This window comes from Oreochromis niloticus, linkage group LG6 (assembly GCF_001858045.2).
Source record: "Oreochromis niloticus isolate F11D_XX linkage group LG6, O_niloticus_UMD_NMBU, whole genome shotgun sequence".
Classification (NCBI taxonomy): Eukaryota; Metazoa; Chordata; class Actinopteri; order Cichliformes; family Cichlidae; genus Oreochromis; species Oreochromis niloticus.
In genome coordinates this window covers 4,449,803-4,472,393 of record NC_031971.2, presented here as the reverse complement: position 1 = coordinate 4,472,393, position 22,591 = coordinate 4,449,803, and the positions used below count along the sequence as shown (strand labels likewise).

The window sequence follows — 22,591 nt, the reverse complement described above, 5'->3', positions numbered from 1 at the left end:
CAGGTCTACAGCTGCAGCCAGCTGCCTAAGCCTGCGAGAAGACGCAGGATGAGGTTCGATGTGGTTCCTATCCAAAGGTGGGTGGTCAGTACAATTGAAATCTCCACACATAAACAAATACTCATCATCGCTAGAAACCTTAACAGTATCACAAAGGACATCTAAAAAACCCATTCTGTCCACTCCTTTAGTTGGTGCATATACATTGAGAAAAACAAAAGTCACATGTTCATATTTGACTTTAACTTTCAGCAAACACCCCTTGATTATTTCCTCTGCTTCGCAAGAAACAGGTAAAAAATTCTTAGAGAACACAATCCCCACACCTCCACTACAACTGGACTTATGACTAAAAAAAACATTACCCCCACAGCCCTTCCTCCAGTCACTCTCATTGTCACCAGTACTGTGAGTTTCTTGAACCAACATGATATCTAATTTCTTCAAGTCCATAAGCTCGAAAAAAGCAGCTCTTTTCACCTCATCTCTAGCACCATTCAAATTTAATGTGCCTATTTTCAATTCAGACATGAGAGAAGCGAGACAGAGGAAAAAAGACAGGGACACATAGAGTGTGTTCCTAAACATCATCGTCATCATCAGCAGTAAGTGCTTGAGCTCTCACTTTCAAAATCAGTTTCTTCAAACGATAAATCTCTTGGTCTGTCAACACATCATCAAGAAAATTCCCTGATTTTTTTGTCAAGACCCGAGACGACTCAACAAAAAGCTTAAGGTCTGGAAAATAATCCTCCACTTTCACCATCCTGAGGCCTTTGGTTTTCTGCAAGAATCTCCTGATCTCAGCAGGAGAGTACAGATTCTGGTGTTCCTGGACAAATCACTTTCAGACTCCATACTGCTCTCTCCTGTTCTATTTCCTCTCTTAGCTTTTGACGTTTTTGTACTACAGTGGGCAGGTTCAGAGCTCTTCCTCTTTTGAGACAACTTCAGCAAATCCTCATCAAGCATGTTGTCATCCTCACAAAGAGCATCACACACAGACTCAAGAGCCGTGTCAGCTGTCTGACTGGTGTCAGAAAAACCTGCAGACTGGTCATTAGTCAGATCCGTTTCTACACCATCAACACTTTTCAAAATGCCAGTTTCATCAGACCCGTTACTGCTCGGAAAAAGCCGGTTTTCCACCGGCGCCTCGGCAGTGGGGTCCGCCTCAGCTACGGCGGAGCCGCCCACGGCCTCAGCAGGTTTCGCATGAGCGATCGCCGCGTCCCTACCAGGAGCCCTGGCTGGGACCGGCTCTCCAACGGCATCATCCGCTGGCTGTCCGTTTCTTAGCCTCTCCGGACAGGAGCGAATTAAATGCCCCTCTCCACCACAACCAAAACATTTCATGCTCTCAGCTGAAGCAAACACCATGTAGGTGAAACCCTCTATTTTGAAACTGAAAGACAGGTTCAGCTCGCCAGCGGGGTCTTTGAGGATCATAAAAACCTGCCTTCTGTGACACACAACATGTTTGAGGAGCACAGATTTGCACTCCAAAGAGAGCATCTTTATGGGCGAAACTAGTTGGCCATACCGTGACAGCTCCTTGGCTAAAGTTTCATTTTTAATAAAAGGAGGCGCATTTGAGATGGTAACCTTTTTAGCAGGGCTAACCAACAGGAGAACGGGCGTAAAGGTGTCGTGAATGACGCCGCCGTATTCCACCAACTCATTAACTTTAGGTACCTTATCAAGAAAAATAACAATCGCACCGTTCATAAGGGAGGCAGATTTCACGCTGTCACAGCCCACCACCTCTCCTACAGCCAAAACAGCTTCCTCCACCGAGCAATTTACAGTCGGTATAAGTTTGACAGCATGACGGCGTGTCAGCTTCTCAAACTCTGCTCCACCCTCAACAGCGGGCATTGTGCCAAGCCAAGCCGGTAGCAAAAGCTACCAAACCAGCCGGCAACAAACAAAACACACCAACAACCGTGTGTCGAGAAAATAAACACACCTGACAGTGAAAATAGAAAAGAGGAACTCGAAAACAGAAATCCACTCACTCCGACACTCCCGTCCCCAGCTCCATGCACTCCGCCATTCACTCAGAGAGAGAGAGAGAGAGAGACAGAGAGAGAGAGAGAGAGACACAGAGAGAGAGAGACAGAGAGAGACAGAGAGAGAGAGACAGAGAGAGAGAGAGAGAGAGAGAGAGGAAACAAGACTGGTATTTTGCGTGAAGAGAGGAGTAATGGCATAGAAAGGGCGCTGCTGCCTGTGCTGTTCATGGCTTTGACTCTACTAATTACTCATTTTTCATGACACATGAAGCCTGAAGTAACGAGGGAAGAGGAGCAGCTGAAATTAAAAGTGCCACAGCTCCTTCACACGGGGATGAGCTACAGCTGTTGGATATCAAGCTCCTGCGTTCTGTCTTGGATCTAAATCTGTCGATACCTTTTCTATTTTCAGATCATCTGGAGTCGACTTTCAGGGTTTTTTATTTCGATTCCTCACACAGTGGAATTATTTTTCTAACAAAGGCTTGTCAAGCACAAATACTGCCAGGATGTGGTCTTGCATCACAGACTTCTTCACCTACGAAACCACTAAGTCGGTGGTTGTGAAAAGTTGGACTATTGGAATCATCAACCGTGTTGTCCAGCTCCTCATCATCACTTACTTCATTGGGTGAGTGTTTGCTTGGACTTGTACAGTAGTGAAATGAATCTGGTTGAATAAAACAACATAACGCAAACATGTATTTTAAAGGCATTGCCTTTCAGTGTTCTGGATTAGTTGTTACATTAGGAAGGTTTAATTCTTCACTTTATTACTTTATATTTTATTATCTTTATAAAGCCACAGTTGTGTTGGTTAAATACATCATTCATGTTTTACATAAAACCTCTTTGTTACTGGGAAAAGTAACCCATTCACTCAGCTGTACAAGAAAGCTAAAGAAGCATCAGTGCTTTTTCTTAGATGCATGCTTAATCATCCAAGTAAGGACATCCCAGAAAGATGCTTTGGCTCATTTGAACGTAACATTTTCAATGGTCACGATCATGAAACTGACCGCACGAGCCATTGTTAGTCAGTGTACTAGGTTTGGTCTTTATACAGATGTACTGTAAATCTAATAAACCTTCATGTATTACTACAGTTTGTGGCTCTGAGAGTTAGTGTCTCAGTACTTAGGAATTACGACTGATTACTCGCTCTTGTTTAAATGTCAGCAACTGGTGAAAAAATTGAAATTGAAACTTGGTCCTTTTCGTCATTTGAGGCAAGAAAGATGTGATTTATATGCATGCATGCTCTGCTTACATATGCTGGATTCTGTTCATCGTGAGCTTCATTACACATTCTAAAGCTCTTACTGTAAGTTGTATGCGCGGGTTGGGTGATCATGTCGTAGACTCAACCTCTGGTATGTTCTTATTTATCAGGCTATTCTTGGTTTGCTCTCATCTTATTTACAAACTAACACCCATCAAAAACGTATGGGAAGCTACTGTTTTGGGTGCCATGAATTTTTCCTTCTTTCTCAGAGGTTCACAGTACATTTGGAAAAAGAGCATTGAGATTTGCAGCTCCTTCCTCCTGGAATCAGCTGTGGAACCAACTGAAACTTAAGGAACAGATCTCACTTAATAAATTTAAAGCAAATGTAAATGACTTGAATGCAGTTAATTCAGGCTGCAAATGTTTTGCCTGAATAGTAATTATACTCTTTGACTGTGCTTTACTGTTGAACCTGGATTATTTGTAATAGCCAGCAGGGGGCAGAATCTCTTGTTCTGAAAAGACTTGTACATATTTTCCTGTGACTGTAGAGGTCAACAAACAGGATTGTCCAGTCTCACTGGCTAATGTCTTGCAATTAAGAAGTAATTAGCCTCTGAGCATGTGGTGTCCACACTTACCCCGCCTTTTTTTATCACAGTCTCAAACACTGAGGTGCTGATGTGAACATTCTTAGCTTAGTTTCCTCACTAATGCTTTTCCAACCACTTACTGTGAGAAGCCACTGTTTTTATGTCCAATTTCTGTTGGAGTCTCTGTCGTGCTGGAAGCTAGCCATGTTTGCTCCTTCAAGCACAGGCCGAGGAGGACTGGTGGCAGCTTTCTTTCACTCCAGCTCATGAAATAACCAAAGACCCAGACAGGAAGCAGGAGTTTACATTTGGAAGCTTGACTCTAAGCCTTGAATACACTAATTAAAAAACTCTAAAAATAGTTTTGTTTGTTGCTCTCTGTTGTTTATGCCCTTTAATCAGAGTTTCTATTTGAATTCTCTTTTACCTCATTTAATGCTCATTTCAGATAAAATAATTATAGTGGGTGATTAAATTTTTGTATAAATACTGAAATCAACAGCCTAAACACTGCATTTAATCTATTATTAGACTCAATTGGCTTTAATCAGACTCTGGGCCTCATTCTGACACAAGGCATAGAAAATGCACATTAGACAGAGTTCCCTGAATAATGTCTGATCTTTTCTTAATAAAGTTTACATGTACAAAAATGGACCACAAGAAAAAAAGAAAGCCTCAAATCAGAAGTGCTTGACTTCCTTGTATAACTTACAGACATGGGCTTTAAGCAGATAATTCTGGAGAGGAAATGGCATCTCACTAATTTAGAAGTTCTTTTTTTTCTTTCTTTTTAGGACTTATTTATCACTGAGTGAAGAAAATGAGTACATCCCCAGGTTTCTCGTCAGCGTTGTAACCAGGCTGATGAAAACTCAGAGCGCTGTTCAGCCCAGCATTCCTTTATCCTTAAACAGTAACCACTTCATCAATTTCTTCACACATAACATTTTAACCATTAAAGAAAAAAATATTCATGACCATCTCACAGACATTATGTCCAAAACCTTCATTACTACTGATATTTATTTAGACTCTTTCTCTTAGATTGTTTGAGTAATTTGATTACTTCCTCCAACATATCTTTTAGACCCCATTCCTACAAGACTGCTCAAAGACATCCTGCCATTAACTAATCCCTTTATCTTAAATATGATCAAGCTATCTTTACTCCCTAACTTCTCTTAATATCATGTGACCAGCTGTCTTAGTTAATTGTATATCTCCAACCTTCCTTTTATCAATTGTTGAACAAGTAGTTGTAAAACAGCTGTTCATCTGCAGATATATGGTTTTGTTGAAGTCAGTCAGAGCTCATCACAGCACAGAAACAGCACTAGTGAAAATACTGAATAATCGTATGACCTCTGACAGTGGACTCATCCCTGTGCATGTCCTGGTAGACCTCAGTGCAGCGTTCGCCATCGTTGATCTCAACATTGTACTGCACAGATTAGAACATGCCGTGGGTATGAAGGCCACTGCAGTGGTTTGAATCATGTCTATGTAACAGATTCCAGTCTGTTTATGTAAACGTCTTCTTCACATACCGAGGTTAAGCGTGTATGTGGAAATATGTGTGTGTACGTATGTACGGATGCATATATGTATATATACATATATGTATGTATGTGCGTGTATGTTTGCAGGTGTATGTATAACTTCTACATATCTTTCTTGTGTAAATGTAAATTTGTCTGTTATTGTGTAAATACTTACGCTATTGTGTACTCCACACACACGGAGAGATGCCAAACTGCCTTTCACTGTTCTTGTAACAGTGACAATAAAAAGCTATTCTATTCTATTCTAATTATGGAGTTCCAGAGTTCTGTGCTGAGACCAGTTATATTTACATTATTTTACATTATCACTGCTATGCAGATGATACTCAGCTTTATCTGTACATGAAGCCATATGAGACACAGAGATTAGTTAAACTACAGAAAAAATACTAATAGATGAATAAAACTGAACGGAATTGTTTATGTTAGTGATTCCTTCTTAGACTTAGTCTCTCCTACACCGATTGCCACACAGGATAAATAATGATTTCCCTGATGATGCCAACAATGTTCAGATCTTTAACATCTTCACTGTGGTCTACGACATGGTTGCTCAGTAGCCACTGATGCCTGTCCCAAACCCAGAGGTAAAAGCAGAAGGAATGGCCATGCACCCCGTAAAAAGTTATCTTGCTACAGAATCAGCTAATGATATCTCGATGTTAGCGATTAGTAGACTCCATTTCTAATTTGATATTAGCTGCTGCTGTTGACTGAAGCCAAAACTGAGCATGAGTATCACGTTCTGTTTTTATTTATTTATTTAACATGACACAAAAGGATTTTAAGCGATGAAAAGGCCTGTACAAAGCATTTCACAGGGTCGCCAGATTTTTTCGAAAGTTTAAAAATTCCAAACTCTCGACACAGGTGACGTTTTGCAGTTCTGTAAGTAGAATATGCAATAAGTCCAAATGGTTTTGGTGGGAAGGGACTCCCATAAACCATCCCATCTAACATGCAGTCAAAACTGTGAAAGGGTTCATTTTAGACCTAAAGAGGACATTTTATTAAACTGACAGTTTTGCTGCACACACCTCAGCAAACAAGCACCAAAAGTAAGAATCCAACAAACTTAGTGAAGTCTGTCAGAAAACATGGTTTCCATTGGTAGTATGAATCCTGTTCTCCTGGCTGAAGCCTCACATTTAACAACTTCTGTTTCTGAATGTGGATTTTTGATCTTTATACTGCCTCACTAGAGGCTAAAGTTGTACATGAGAGTAATCACACTTGTCTGTTCTGCAAATACTCAATAGGTCATTCATTTCATTATTTATTTCCAATCAAAAGACCTCAACTCATAATTATTCTGAAAAGAAAACTCTGAGCTAATTCCTCCAGCTAATGATCACAGATTAGCAGATCTAACTGAATTCCTGTGTAGTGTCTTACAGCGAGCATTTTCAGTGCAGTATCCCTGATCGTAGCTAGTGGCAAGAAAAGAAATATGTTTTTTTTAAAGTATAATGATGCTTATGGTTACATTTGACATGTGTCACTTTCTATGTAATGTTTCAGATGGGTGTTTCTCACTGAGAAGGCCTACCAGATTAGAGACACAGCGATTGAATCCTCTGTGATGACCAAGGTCAAAGGCTTTGGAATCTACAATAACAAGGTTATGGATGTAGCAGACTACGTCACTCCTACACAGGTGTGTGTGTATGGATGAATGTAAGGACTGACTGAGTGAAGATGAGATAATGACAGACCGCATTTATATCTCCTGCAGGGAGCTTCGGTGTTCTGCATCATCACTAAACTGATTACTACAGAGAACCAAGTCCAAGGATACTGTCCTGAGGTCAGCTACTGTCATCATCACCACGACTAACAGATCATCACTCGGTCCTTGGGCTCATTTACATCATTTACAGATACACAAAGCCAATGTTGTGCTAGTTGTAAACACAATGCTTTCCCTTTGTGTAAAAAGCAATAGTATGTTACTCTGCACAAAAAAGGAAAGCTCTCCATTACTTTGAACAGCTGCTGATGTGAGTGGATTTAGAGAGACGTCCCTGTCAATACAACTGCTGCACATGATGAGAAAATTAAAAATGAATTATAAAATGTATGCACATATTTGAGGGATGTAGAAAAACCAAACACTGTACTGTAAAACAGCTGTCATGCAGCTTTAATGTTCTCTTCACGTGTCACTGTACTTTATCCAGAGTGAAAAAAAGTATATTTGTACAGACGACAGAAACTGCACAAAGTACATCAATAAGCCGGGAAGTTACGGTGAGATACTTTGTCTTTTTCATGTAGTAACAATATGTCACGTTAAAATGATCTGTTGAAGACTACATTTGTGTATGTTGAAGTGTTTTAGTTTGGACCTTGTTCCTATATTTTCTTTTCTACTCAGGAATCGCTACAGGGAGGTGTGTTCCTTTTAATGCCACGATCAAGATGTGTGAGATTAAGGGTTGGTGTCCTGCTGAGATCGACACCATCAAGACGTAAGATGATGCTCTGCGTGTGGTAAAGAGCTTTTTAGCAGGCTTTGGTAGGCCTACACCCGCTCTGACTGCTATGCTTATAAAAACACTGACAGTGTGAGAGGTCACAGTTATCCTGATAGCAAGAACAATTCTGCAACACTATGAAAACAGGACCAGTGAGACCAGTGCTCATTGGTCAGAGGTGGAACTGACCTCCCAGCCCATTGTTCCTTCAGTGGTGCAATCAACAGAATCAGAGATGTGTTTTATAAATCACTAACTTTGGTCCATCACTGTAAGCCAGGGGGTTTCAGGGGATTTCAGCACTCCTACTGTAGCGTCTGTAACACTAATAAATTGCAGTTTTGTGTATTATATTTTTCTAGCTTTATTTGGAGCTACATTTTTATAGAAATGCACAGTTTTGTTGACCAATTCTGTTTTCCAACGTTTTTGTTAGTGTGACCTACCAGTTTGTGTTTATACTGGTTTTCTTTCTAATAACTAGAAGGAAAAATGCTTATCTTTAGTGTAAGGAATTATTTTGATAATTAAAGTAATGATTAGAATTACAACTTCCCCAATCTGCAGCAGGTTATAGATTTTTCTGCTTTCATCAGTCTTATTTTACCTCACCCAACAAAAGCAGGTGCAGCAGATTTATGTAGCAACATTTATATCAGATACCTACAAGATGCCTTAAAAGATACCTGTTTCTCGCCTCGCCTCTGTCAGTGCGCCCCAGGGCAGCTGTGGCTACAATGTAGCTTGCTATCACCAGTGTGTGAATGTGTGTGTGAATGACTGGATGACTGAATGTAGTGTAAAGCGCTTTGGGGTCCTTAGGGACTAAGTAAAGCACTATACAAATGCAGGCCATTTACCATTTCTCTTTTTTATTTGTCTTTCATTTTCCTCATGACTGCATCCTTTATCTCAGGGGCGGGGCACTCCAGTGTCCTGCAGGTTTTAGATCTTCCCCTGGGTCGGCACACCTGAGGCCTGGAGTTCCCCACCCCTGCTTTATCTTATTGATTATTTGTGGCAGCCTGTGGCTGGCTTCAAACCCCAGCTTTAGTTTTAGCCACTTTGCATTTGGTAGCAATTAAAATAACCATATTCAGCTGCATGACTATAATATCTGATTAGGTTTGTTCTTATGAACATTATCACAGAGGCTCCCCTGCATTTTACTTTGGTCTGTGTGTCTGCACTCACAGTGAAGAGCTTCCACACTAAAGACATATCAGTGCGTGCACGACAGTTTGCATGGGCTGCTCTGTAGGTGTCGTGCATGCATGAAATGGATGAGCTAATAATTGCACATGCATGAGACAAGCCAGCCGGTCACCAGCCGAGAACATCGTCTGGTTCTACTGTAGTCCCCGGGGGTCAGTCGGTGCATTTTTAAATTAAATATATGTTAAGCAAATCCTGTCTTTCCTGTGACTCTGTGTGACGTTTTCATGTTTGTCTGTCTTCTCTCCTACTCAGCACACCAATGATGGAAATAGAAAATTTCACCATCTTCATTAAAAACAGCATCCGCTTCCCGACCTTCAACTACACCAAGTATTACACATTTATATGTTGACATTAAGGCTACGTTCACACTGCAGGTCTTAATTCCAATTTTTTGATCAAATCCGATTTTTTCAAATAAAATGTGACAGCAAACGCGCTTTAGTGTGAACGATCAAAGCGGCCCGCATGCGCAAAAGAAGACGTCACACACAACGCAATCTGTTTAGACCCAGAGCAAACAATATTGTTTGACTGATGGCCCTTAATATAAACACTTCGGACTTTACGTTTCCCAATTTTTGCTTTAAGTTATTTTGTTATTTACATAATAATGTAAATACATTAAAAATGATCCTTTTTGCTGTTTTAGAGAGGAGCGGTTAGTGTCAGATTTCTGTCAGAATCTGCAGATTATACAGTACAAATAAAATGTTCACGTTTCTCCAATGTTGTCTTCCCATCAGTTTCACTAACATCTACACGGGATGGCCTGAAACATTCGCAATGTCTTCTCGGGCGCTTCTCCGGCGCTGATAATTGACGTCTGTCTTGTGTCAGTGACATAAAAGACGGATTTAATGCGACATGACCGTTCAAACAGGAGTCGCTTTCTAAAACATCGGATATGTATCGGATTCAGTACCACATACGAAAGTGACCCAGATCGGATTTGAAAATATCGGATATGTGCCGTTCACACTGTCATACCATGATCAGATATGGGGCGCATAGGGTAAAAAAAATTGGATTTGATGCACTTTCGCCTGCAGTGTGAACGTAGCCTAAGGCTCACCAGGAACATCTGTTTGTTTGTTTAACAAGGACAAATTATTCTGTTTTCACATTATTGATCACTTTAATGAAAAAATGTTATATTCAGACTACCTAGTCGTGAAGAGAGCGCTTTATCCCTGATAACTGTCACTCTGAATGCAGTAGTACTAACACTGGAGCTGACATTTGCAAAACATTTAATGCAAAACACTGTCAGCTCTGCATTCAAGCCAAGGATGCAAAATGAATATGAATCAGTGTTGATATAACTGCACAGTACCACCAATTTAAAGGGAAAATGAAAAACTAGCTGCAGAGATCAATTTCACTGACCAGGAAAGGGTTCTGCCCAACAGGTGACATTAATTAGCTAGCATTAGCATCTGTGTAATTCACGGCTTCACTCATGCTTCAGTATATACTGTAATGTTAGCCAAGCACCAGACTGAGCAACGGTGGTCTGCTCTGACAGGATGAGATGCGCTGTTATGTCGTTATCACAGAGAAGTGTGTGCTACAGGAGGAGTGTCGATCTTTGTGCATACTTGCCACGTTTCAGATCATCAGACAAATTTTTATATTATCCAAAGATAACTTGGGTAAATACAAAATGAGGTTTTTAATGATCATTTCTTTTATAAATGTAACAAAACAGTTCAAACCTGGCCTGTGTGCAAAAAATCGCCCACTAAACCTAATAACTGGTTTTGCTATGTTGGCAGCAAGACCTGGAATGAAGAGTTTGTGATAACTGGTCACACTAAAGCATCTCAATCTGGCTTAAGTCTGGAATTTGACTTGGTGTTCAGAGAATGACTTCCTGGTGTGTTTTGGATCAATGTCCTGCTTGCACCGAGTGCACAGCTGGTTGGCTGAATAGTCTGCTTCAGATTTTTCTGGTGAGCCCCAGACGATCACACAACCATCAACACGATGTTTGATGTGTATTTTACAAAAACCTTTAATGGGATACAAACCTTCCGAAAGAAATAAAATCTTTGCACCACCCCTTAAAAAATTGCTTTGTAACCCTTTCCACACTGTTAGATATCAATGAATTTGATTCTCAGCTGTAGGTACTGGCATGCTGCTGTTTGAGAACTTTTGGGCTACCTCATTTTGTCAGGTTATATTTAGGTAATTTCTGGAATCAACAGTTCTGGCTTTAATCAGATTTGGGTCGAGCAAAGTGAACTCTGCTTTCCAAAAGAAGCGGTTAACCACAGTCAGTACATAATCTAACAACATTAATAAAATCATGACTTAAAAAACACATTTTGTATTCAGTCAAGTTATGTTTGTCTAATATTACATTTGTTGATGAGCTGAAACATGCAGCAACTACAAAATCGGAAAGCGGGCAAATACTTTTTCATGTCACTGTATCTGTGCAGAGTTAAGCCAAAATTATACTTTTGTAAATGTCTGTCAATCTGAAAATCCCACAATTACAGTTTTAGAGAAGCTTTGGCATGTGACCATTATGCACAGCTGTAGCATGTACCTTTTGGTGATCCCCCACATGACTGAAGTCATGTGCAAACCACAACATGCAGTAATATTTTAGACATTTTTATTCGAAACAAAGCACTTTGTACCAGGCCAAGTGAGAGGAAATGTACTTGTCCAAGGGCAGGTGCCACAAAAAGTTAGCGTCGAGCCCAGAAATGATTAAGTCTTACTTTTAGAATGAGTGTCGTATTCAAGGCTGACATATTGATGTGTTTGTTGGCAGAGGGAACTTCCTTCCTAACATCACTCAAGATTATATTCACAAGTGTAACTTTGACATGGTCAACAACACCTACTGCCCGATCTTCAGAGTGGGAGATGTCGTCCGCTACGCCCAGCAGAACTTCACTAATCTGGCAGACAAGGTACAGACCAAGATTTTGGCCTCAAGCCTGTGTCTGCACTTTTTAAATAATCTGCACACATGTAGATTTCTGTTAATGCATTTTTAGAAAACTAATGCCTGGGGGGAGTATTTTTAGCTTTGTTACTGAGTGTAATTTATTTCTCCATTAGTCCACTGGTTTTGGTGGGATTTTACCAGGACAGAAACTGACTTACGAGTGCTGGTTGGCTATTGCTTTACTTCAGTTTTATTCACATAGTGTCAGTTTGTAAAAAAAACAGTGGTAAAGACCTTTTAGAAAGAAAAAACAATGATTAGTCAATCGCCTATGAGTAAGCAGTTGATGACAGTGGGGAGAAAGAACTACTTTTTAAATGGAAGGGGCAGCTATCTGCTAAAACTGGTCCCGGGAGGATGGGGCACAGAGAGACCAACAGGACAAAACACAAACTGAGGGAGAGTGCAGACAAAAGCTGATGACGTTCTATGTTGGCAGATAAACAGGAGTGTAAAGAGAGCAATGAAGATGATATTCTCAGTGCATAATGGAAAGTTCCCAACAGTCTGAGCTTATAGCAGCACACCTAAGGGACAGTTCAGGGTCACCTGATCCAGCCCTAACTATAAGCGTTATGAAAAAAAACTTAAGAAAGCCTAATTTTAGAAGCAGAAAGAGGGACTCTCTCCTGAACCCAAACTGAAAGCTTGTTCCACAGGAGAAGAGATTCAAAGCTAACAGGTCTGCCTTTTAGAAACTGTAGGAACCACAAGTCAGCCTCCAACTTGTTTGATAGTGAAATAGTCTTCAAGAGGCTTCACAGTTTCTACTGGCACTGCAAATGCAAACACAAAGCAGCCCTCAAAGTAGTTCTTGGAGGAGCTGCTACCAGGTCGTTGCCCACAGGTCAGTGGTTCTTAACCTGGGTTCGATCAAACCCTAGGGGTTCGGTAAGTCGGTCTCAGGGGTTCGGCAGAGCCTCCGGTGTGACATGCATGGCTCATTTTGTGCACCAGTAAAAAACATATCTATGTCTTGAATTTGAAAAAAATCATATTTTATTTTTCACTAAAGAGGGGTTCAGTGAATGCGCATATGAAACTGGTGGGGTTCGGTACCTCCAACAAAGTTAAGAACTACTGCCACAGGTGCTACAAGAAATTCTTACGTCAGCTGAACTAACCCAGTGACTGAAAAGGAAGTCATTTACATGTGTAAAAGTAGCAAGACTGGACCTGAAGTGATTGTGCCACTTACACAATAAAGCCCGTATGTACTTCTGTCAGGGAGGAGTGATTGGAATAAAGATCGGCTGGATGTGCGATCTGGACAAGTCAGATGATCACTGTAACCCCTCGTACTCATTCACCCGACTGGATGCTATGTCACAGAAGAACGCTGTCTCACCTGGCTACAATTTCAGGTATTAATGCCAAGAAATATGCAGATTGTGACTGACCATAAACCTCCACATTTACAGAAATATGAGACTACTATAAATATGAGACTACTATAAATATCACCATGTCAAAAAAATCAAAAATCTTTTGGGGCTCTAGAGTGCGACCAATTTGGTCGCAAATGCGACCAACTGTTCGGTAAGGATGGGTACCGGTGTCCGGTGCCATGATGGCACCAGTTCTGACATAAACGGTAGTAACCAGACCGAAAAGCAGCGCACGTTTCGGTGCTTTATTTTGGTGCTTTTTTTTTCTTGAGATATACATACACTTTGGATTCTAGCCAATCATTTTACCTTTCCAAGGATAGTAGGCGGGGCCAGGTACATACGTTCTTTCAGAGCAGAGCTACAGATTAAAAATGCCCAAGGCGAAGCGGTCAAAAGTCTGGCTGTACTTCACAGCAAAAGATGCAAACTCAGCAGCCTGCAACAAGTGCTTTAAGCTGATACTGTGATACTGTCAAAGGAGGTAACACCTCGAATCTGATGAAACACCTGGTGACGCATAGCTTTTTTTTAAAAGCCGAGAAATGCACCGTGTTTGATAGCTTGCTGCGAGACCTCACACCGAGAACATCTACTGCGGGTGTGGTGCCTGTTATCGGACCCGGAGTTAGCAACATCCCCCAAAAACCCGAAGAGGAGAGTCCTGGCCCCTAGCCCTGTTAGCGTAGCAGAAATGATGACGGATGATGATGGCAGCAGCAGCCGTTTTTCTCTGCATGACTAGCTTCATGTTGTTCGTGTGTAATTTACGTTGAGTAGGCTACCCCCGTTATTACATTAATGCATGTAAGGTGAACTAGCAAACACCGTCGTAGTTACATGCGGCTGTCTTCTTGTTTGATAGAGTGACACCATATACGCCCTATAGCTGCAGAAAAGGCTAACATTGTTATCTTTTTACAAAAAAAACAGCTAAACATGAGAGGTTTCAGGACAAAGTTTGTGTTTTCCATTGTTTAAGCACCGGTTCCAACCAAAGGAGGTATGTTGTATCAACAGAAAAGGCTAACTTGGTTATCATTTTGCAGAAAAAAGAGGTTTTTGGACAAAGTGTGTGTTCTCCATTCTTTAAGCACCAGTTTGAGCACCGTTTAAGCACCAGCACCGTTTCAAAAGTACCAGTTTGGCACCGGTATCGGATAAAACCTAAACAATACCCATCCCTACTGTTCGGGTAACAAAAAAAAAAACAAAAAAATCTCTGCAACTCTGAAAGTCTCCTTGTGATCAACAACAGACACACATCATGCCCCTATCGTGGACTAAACCAATCAGAGATAGTCAGGGGCGGGACCTCTCTGATTGGCCGTGGTCCAGTTGAAAGTGCAGGTGGAAGAGAGAGGTGAGTAGCTTGAATAAAGCGATATCAATTCATTAAATCCTGAATTGACTTTTAAATATAACTGTGTTTTGCCAGAAACGCCAGATTCTCAGATTAAAGCTCACAAAACTATTTCAACAACCACCAAACAGCAAGTGAGAGCAGGCACACGGATTCCACACAAAGACGTAAACACAGACCCGACGCATCAGAATCAGCTTGTGCTTTCTCGGCTTTCTCAGCTTTCTCACCCGACGGCACGTAGATGGACACGCCGTCGGGGCTCACCGATTCTGATGTGTCGGGTCCGCACTGTGTTTACGTCTTTTTTGCGCTGATTCTGAGCTGCAGGTTTTGTCATGAATTCGCTCTGAGTTTTGCTGTTTTGCTTCCACCACGATAAAAATCACACTTCATGCACAGCTCTCTCTCCCTCTCTCTCTGTACTTCAAGAACAGTTTCCCGTCTCAAATCTCTGTTTTCTGCATCATTCATTGGCTTATTACCCACCAGTCTACCATTGTTTACAGCGCTGTCGGCTGCTGTCTTTTTCTTTTCTTTTTCTTTTTTCACTTAATGACCTCGGACAAGAAAGCCTAATTTCTGCTGTTCAATACTGAAGAAATTTAAACTTCTTAAAATTATGCAAAATTGCAGAATATTGCAGAATATTTTTAAGGTTATCTGCTATAAAACGCCAGACCAGGAAAATCTCCTTCATGTTTCTGTGTTTTATTCTCAGTTACTTTGACACAAAGGCATCTGCTGTGATGTTCACAATTCTGATGAAGTCTCACATGTATCAGTACTGATAAATGATCAGAATTATAATATTTCTGACTGTCTGAGGCTAAATTGAATCGAATCAGGACTTTGAGAACCGGAATTGAATGGATTATAGAAATCAGTGATGATACCCAGCCCTAGTGAGCAGCCTAGGCCCGACAGAAGTGGATGTAGCTGTGGGTAATAAGAAACGATGAAAAGAACTATTGATAACATTTTTGTTAAGTTAAGGACTGATCCGTCTGAAATTCATAGCCAGCTCTGACACGGTGCCATCAATCTTTGAACGCTGAAAAAACAGCAGTGTGTCCAGAAAACACATTATATGCTGCAATAAATGCACTGCCCAAGTGTCCCCTCTCCCCACTGCCTTTCAGCAGCAGGCAGCAGCAAACAGGTCGTCAGAGGAGCCAAGATGATGATTAAGTTTAACATTTTCTACAATATTGCAATTTCCCCCCCAAAAAAGTGCACATGTAAAACTGCGGTGTTAAGCGATGTGGTTGAAAAATTTAAGTGCGCCTAACTTTAGTGCCGGTGCAACCGTGGTAAAAAGTTAGTCTAGAGCCCCGATCTTTGATTTTCTCAGTTGCAATTATAGCCACAGTTAGGAAACTGGTAAATAGACTGGTGCTAATACAGGTATTTTCTACTTCAGTTAACCACCCGACACAAATTCATTCAGTGCTGTGCCTAAGCAGCACGTCTAACATTCACACATTTATCCTCTGATGAATGCATCAGGGGCAAATTCAGTATTCCTTTGTCTTTAGACTAGGTGCTGTCAATATAAATGCTGACAACTGGCAAAAGACACAATTCATTAGACAGTTTAAAGTTTTTAGACTGACTGTACTCTGATTAAAAAGTGCTCTTTTAATTTTTTTTTGAGCAGTGTATTTAAGTTACGATAAGGTATATGTGGCCAAATAGCATTAAGTAAAAACTAGATTGAATTGTGGGATATAAAAACAACGTTTGATGTTTGTCTGATCATACCTACATGTCTACAAGAAATGTGTTTTTTTGTTTTGTTTTATTGATCACTTCATGTACTTTCTAGTAAATTTGAACAGAATAGATGTCACCATAAGAATTATGTGATGTTCTGTTGATCTTTTATTTAGATTTGCAAAGTATTTTAAGATGGAAAATGGGACTGACTACCGCACTCTGGTCAAAGCCTATGCTATCAGGTTTGATGTCTTGGTCAATGGAAATGTGAGTGTGTAGTTTCACTGTCAGTTCACTGACTAAAGAAGTTTACATCAACTTACCTTTATTTCACAAACACATTACAAATAATGATACAGGAATATAAATGTGGCTGTAATATTTTAGAATATATTTTTAAATTATACATCTATAGTCTTGATTATCATGTTTTTGTTGTTGTTTGTAAATAAAAGAAGAAGGAAACACAAAACACCAGGACTTTTTTGTGCCAATGTTCTACAGGAAACTGAACCTGACTCATACTCTTGTTTTGCAGGCAGGAAAGTTCAACATGATCCCTACACTCATTAACATGGTTGCAGCCTTTACATCAGTGGGAGTGGTGAGATAACATTTAGATTTGATAAAATCATTATAAATGTTTAATTCAGCAGTTTTGTTAAATTAGTCAATTCTAAAAATCAAAGCAAAAGTTTTTTCTAACCTTTAAAAAGGAAAATGGAAAGACTGACATAAAAAGATTTGGTCTAAGCACTGAAGGTGGCTTTGAAGTGGCTTACACCTCAAATGTAAGCCAAAAATCAGGAAGGGGTCTTTCTTATTAAGTGGAAAAAATCCAAACGTACTTGGCCCTGTGTGAAAAATTGATTGCCCCCTAAGCCTAATAACTGGTTGGGCCACCCTTAACAGAAAAAACTGCAATCAAAGCAAGTCTTTTACAGCACTGCTGGCCCACTTATCTTTGCAGAATTGTTGTAATTCAGCCACATTAGAGGGTTTTTGAGCCCTTTAAAGGTAGTGCCACAGCATCTCAATCGGATTCAGGTCAGGACTTTGACTAGGACACTGCAAAGTCTTTCATTTTTAAGCTATTTAAGGGTCATCTTGCTGGTGTGTTTTGTCAAGTGAGCTTCAGCTTGAGGTCATGACCAGATATGCGGACATTCTCCATCAGGATGTTTTGGTAAACAGGAGAATTCATGCTTCCATTTACCACAGCAAGTCTTCCAGGTGTTGATGCAGCAAAACAGCCCCAGACCACCACACTAACACCAACATATGTTACTGTGGTATGATGTTCCTTTTCCGAAATGCTGTGTTACGTTTACTCCAGATGTAATGGGACACATGCCTTCAAAGGTCAGCATTTGTGTTGTCAGTCCACAGAGTGTTTTTCCAAAAGTCTGGGGGATCATCAAGATGTTTGCTGGTAAACGAGCCTTTATGTTGCTTTTGCTCAGCAGTGGGTTTCGTCTTTGGGCAACAATGGCCCGCATGGCAGAGTCACGAACACTGACCTTAACTGAGGCAAGTCAGACCTGCAGTTCTTTGGATGTTGTTCTGGGCTCTTTTGTGACCCACTGGATGAGTCGTTGCTGCACTTTTGGGGTATCTTTGGTCAGCAATCACTTTTTTACACAAAGTCATGGAGGTTTGGGTTTTATTTCCCCTTAATAATAAACACCTTCATTTTGAAAATACATTTTGTGTTTACTTGTGTTATCTTGGTACCTGGACTGGTTCTTACAGAGCGCTTTTTCTATCTAACATTCACACACATTCATTCCCCCAAGGAATGAATCAGAGACCAGCTTGGGGTTAGTATCTTTCCCAAGGACATTTGGCATGCAGACTGGAGCAGCCAGGGGAACAAACCACCAGCCTAATAAGTAGTAGGTGACCTGCTCTACCATCTGAGCCACCCCTTAAATTGGTATGGAGATCTGAAACATTTAGGTGTGAAAAACATACAAAAAAATAGGAAATCATGAAGGGGACAAACGTATTCACACCACTGTGTGTGTGGTGTCCCTATCCCATGAAAATAAAAGCCTTTTATTACATGTCCAAACCTATCAGAAGTTCCTGGACCTTTTGGTCATAATCTTTCCAATTTTCTTTTTTACCATAATTCCTTTCAATGACCATTATTGTTTCCTTTTACTTTCGAATTTAGATTTAAAGAATGTTTTGAAAATGCTCATGAAAGTGAGTTCAAGTCAAGACGAAATTTTGACTGCATCTGAAATTAGAGATGATCCATTAGTGTCATCATTGTCAGTCAAAAACATATTAAACATCTGCAACTGCTTCTTTTCAGGATGAAACAACCAACATGTGCAACACCACTTCATTTTTCCAAATTAAGGGACATTCATATCATCAGTTTATTTGCGGTTTTTTCTCACCTTAAAATAGATTTTCTATGTTTAATATATTTATTTAGGCCACTTATATTTGGAAGCCAGGATTATTAAGTAAATACATAATGGGTTATATTTGAGGTATGATCAAAAAAAGTCTCAAATTGATGAATACTGACAAAAAGATCAAGCATCCATGATGCTTCACACAAAAGTTTGGTTAGTTTGAAAGGAAGTTTCTGTAGAAGTTCAAGGTTTTATGGGGAAATCAGTGCTCTTTGGAAACAGACAGCTGGGGAACAATCTGAAAATAGCATTTGTGCTTGAAGAAGTCTGCACGTGTCCTAGAAAATGATCTTAAACTGGAGATCATGAAAAATTTAATCAGGTTAGGCTTTTGATTTTTATTGGCCTTAAATAACAGGAAAAAAATGAATTGAAACTAAATGGACATGAAGCTGTTGACCAAGGGGTGGTGACAAGTCACATTTTAGAGGTTTAGGGGGCTTGCTTGTAACTTTTATTGTTGTTGTTATTATTATTGTTATTATTATTATTATTATTATTATTATTATTATTATTATTATTATGTAGGGCACAGTGCTGTGTGACATCATACTGCTCAACTTCCTGAAAGGTGCAGAGCAATACAAGGCCAAGAAATTTGAAGAGGTAAAATACCCAGCTCTTAATCTCATTTTAACATGCACGTTATCTGATTTTATTGGTGATCATGTTGCTGACATGTTAAAACACTATTACATTAAAACACAAAAAGGGTCAAAGTTCAGCAGAACGCAATTTGGAAAAAGTGCGTTTTAAAAAAATGGTTTTAAAAAGGACACCCAGATTGACGCCCTTTCACTTTTGGCAAGTCATTCAAATTCTTGTGGTCTTAGATCATATTTATCTCTTGAACTTCTTTTCTGAACTAAGCTGTTTCTATCAGATTTCAGGCCTGCTTAAAGAACATCCTTACTGTAAATGCAACAAAAGTTAGTGAGTGTGGTCTCCATCTGTGCAGCTATGCTTGGAAAAACCCGGAAACTATTCTGTCGGTTATTCAACCATATCTTTACTGATATTTACTGAGGTGTGAAAAGTTCAAGGAAGTTGTCAAATGCCATCTTTAAAAAGAGAGCAAGAGAGCTAACCACCCAAAAAGATCTCTGCTGAACCTCTGAATCCCAAACTGTCGGGCAGTCCTAACCACCTCTTGCTTGGCTATTGAGGCAGCAGACAGGACGTCGGACACAGATATCATGGGTAAATGTGTGTATATATGTTAATAATGAGTAGTGCATTGAATTGAATGTCTGACGTTGAAATGCAGACCTTTGTAAATGCTGTATTTCTACTCCTGAAAGCATCTCTTAATTGTAGAACTTGAGCATTACAGCACAGTGTCTTTGACTTGGTCAGATGTTATGATGGGTTTTTCTTGAACAAATAAGAATTCTGTAATCTTTAGTGTACTCTGAGTCCGTTTTCCTGTGCGGTCCCTGTTTAGAACTACCTTTGAACTCTGGTTTCTTCAGCCAGCTGGACTTGCTGCCTCACCTAAATAAAGGTTTATTTTTGTCTGTTATTTACCATGACACCCTTTGGACCTTGTAGTGAGTTCCAATAAAAAGCTACCAAGTCTTGGAAGTTGGAATCATCTCCAGACATCGAGGGCAGACACATCAACCAGTACATGGACAGCTTTCCTTTCACACCTTGCACCCTCTTCATCACAGAAGACCAGTAGAGCATCGGCATCACCAGTCTGTCTATTGATCTCCTGGTCCACTCTTCCCTCACTCATAAACAAGACACAGAGATACTTGTTCATCACCTGGAGTGGGAATTACATCCTTTTGAGACTGAAAACTATGTCCTTGGATTGATTCTTGTCCCAGCCACTTCACGCTCTGCTGCAAACTTCCCCAGTGTGAGCTAAAGATCATTCAAACTCAAATGAAAAAGGAACATAAATCATCATAGAACAAACAAAACAAAAGGACAAAAAAAATCAACACAAATGTGGTCTAAAATAACTGATCACAGTTCAGGTACAGTGTGCTGTTCACTTATAAAATAACTGGTAGGGATGTAATACTGGGGCAGGAAAGGGTCAGAGTTCAAAAGCTCCATTAATTCCTCAATAAAGGCAACAAAGCCATCTCATTGGCAAAAGCAGACATGAAATCCTGAGGCCTAGAAATCTGTCCATGAAACTTATGAAAAGAATTAGTTACAACAGCAACTATGGTGGGGTCAAGTACGCACCAAGAACAAGTCTGTACCCTGCACACACGTTTGGATGTTGGATGTTTGACTGATGGACAGATTCTTTTCTCCAGTTCCCTGGCATAGACCTTCTCAGGGAAGCTTAGGAATGTGATTCCCCTGAAATTGGAATACCCTCAAAGGATGCTCAATGGATCCTCAAAGCCCAACTATGCACTTAGTTGATGTTAACAGAACTCCATCCCGCATCCCCTCCCTCCTGAGTCGCCTGATAGTTTGCTAAAAGCGCTTGGAGTGGTACAATGGTACTTGAGGGGGTTACAGAGTTGGGTGGTAATTCTAAGTTGCTGATGTAAGATAATTGCTAATAATTATTAATTATTATTTAAATGTACTCTCCCAAAGGTCAAAATTATTGTCTAGGTCATAATACAATTTGTTTTGTCTCACTAAAACTGAAGTTCAGGGGTCTGGATCTATAATGATACAAACTCTTTTTCTCTCTTTCTGTAGGTGTCCGACAACCCATCCGAAGGCAGTGGACTGTATCGTTCCCAACTGTCCCTCAGACAAACCATGACAAAGTCCAATGACTCGGGGGCATTTTCTATTGAACCCTACAGCTAAATGGACAGCATACGTGTTTATTTCATGTTTTATTGTCCAGCAGTACCAAGGTGAAACCATGTGTTTATGTTGTTGTTAGAGATAATACATAGAATGCTGAATTATTGCTGCTTTGCACTGATTCAATTTGGATACAAACAAAGACAAAGACATAAAATGAATACAAAAGCATGACTATCTTTGCATGACTATCATTTGGCATGCGACAGGAGCTCAGGATTTCTGATGTGGTCTGGCTTTTGAAAAGAAATTAGAATTGACTGTTGTTACTGTTTCAACAATAAAGTTAAAAACAAGATAAGTGTGATGAACTGGTTCCTGTTTAGTAATTCTGTTGTGGTTTCCACTCTCATTCATTTAGTGCGTGTAATGGAGACTGACTGTGGTTTGGTTTGATGACAGCAGATATGACCTGATATGGTTTTTCAAGCATAGTGATGGAAAGCTTGGTATCCCTTCTTCATCTTCTTGTTCTTCTTTCTGCCGATCTGTTTAGCAGTTGCCACAGTGGGTCACTGCCTCCATCTCCCCCTATCACTACCATTCTCTCCTGTCACATCAGACCTCTGTGAATCTTTCCTGTAATCTACCTTCTTAACTCCTGCGTGACAGCTCCATATTCAACATCCTTTGCAAAATATATCTAATACCACTCCCCTGCAGATGTCTGAACATTTTCCCTCTAACTTTGTCTCCAAAATGTTCAACCTGAACTTTCTCCCTGATGTATTCATTTCTAATCCTAACCAACCTGGTCACTCCCAACGAAGGCCTTAGCAGTTTTAGCTCTGTCATCTCTAGGTCTGCCTCCTGTCTTTTTGTTGGTGCA

General features: G+C 40.2%; 1 protein-coding gene across 1 annotated transcript; it reads left to right on the top strand.

The window, feature by feature from the left end:
- The first annotated feature begins 1,984 nt into the window (after positions 1 to 1,984).
- Positions 1,985 to 22,063, top strand: p2rx3b (purinergic receptor P2X, ligand-gated ion channel, 3b). The gene is made up of 12 exons (XM_003456542.5): positions 1,985 to 2,646; positions 6,923 to 7,058; positions 7,137 to 7,208; positions 7,582 to 7,651; positions 7,779 to 7,872; positions 9,349 to 9,426; positions 11,888 to 12,029; positions 13,295 to 13,431; positions 16,711 to 16,804; positions 17,076 to 17,141; positions 19,498 to 19,575; positions 21,649 to 22,063. The coding sequence occupies exons 1-12, from the start codon at positions 2,525 to 2,527 to the stop codon at positions 21,760 to 21,762; spliced, it is 1,203 nt and encodes a 400-aa protein (XP_003456590.1). The 5' UTR covers positions 1,985 to 2,524; the 3' UTR covers positions 21,763 to 22,063.
- Positions 22,064 to 22,591: the final 528 nt, after the last annotated feature.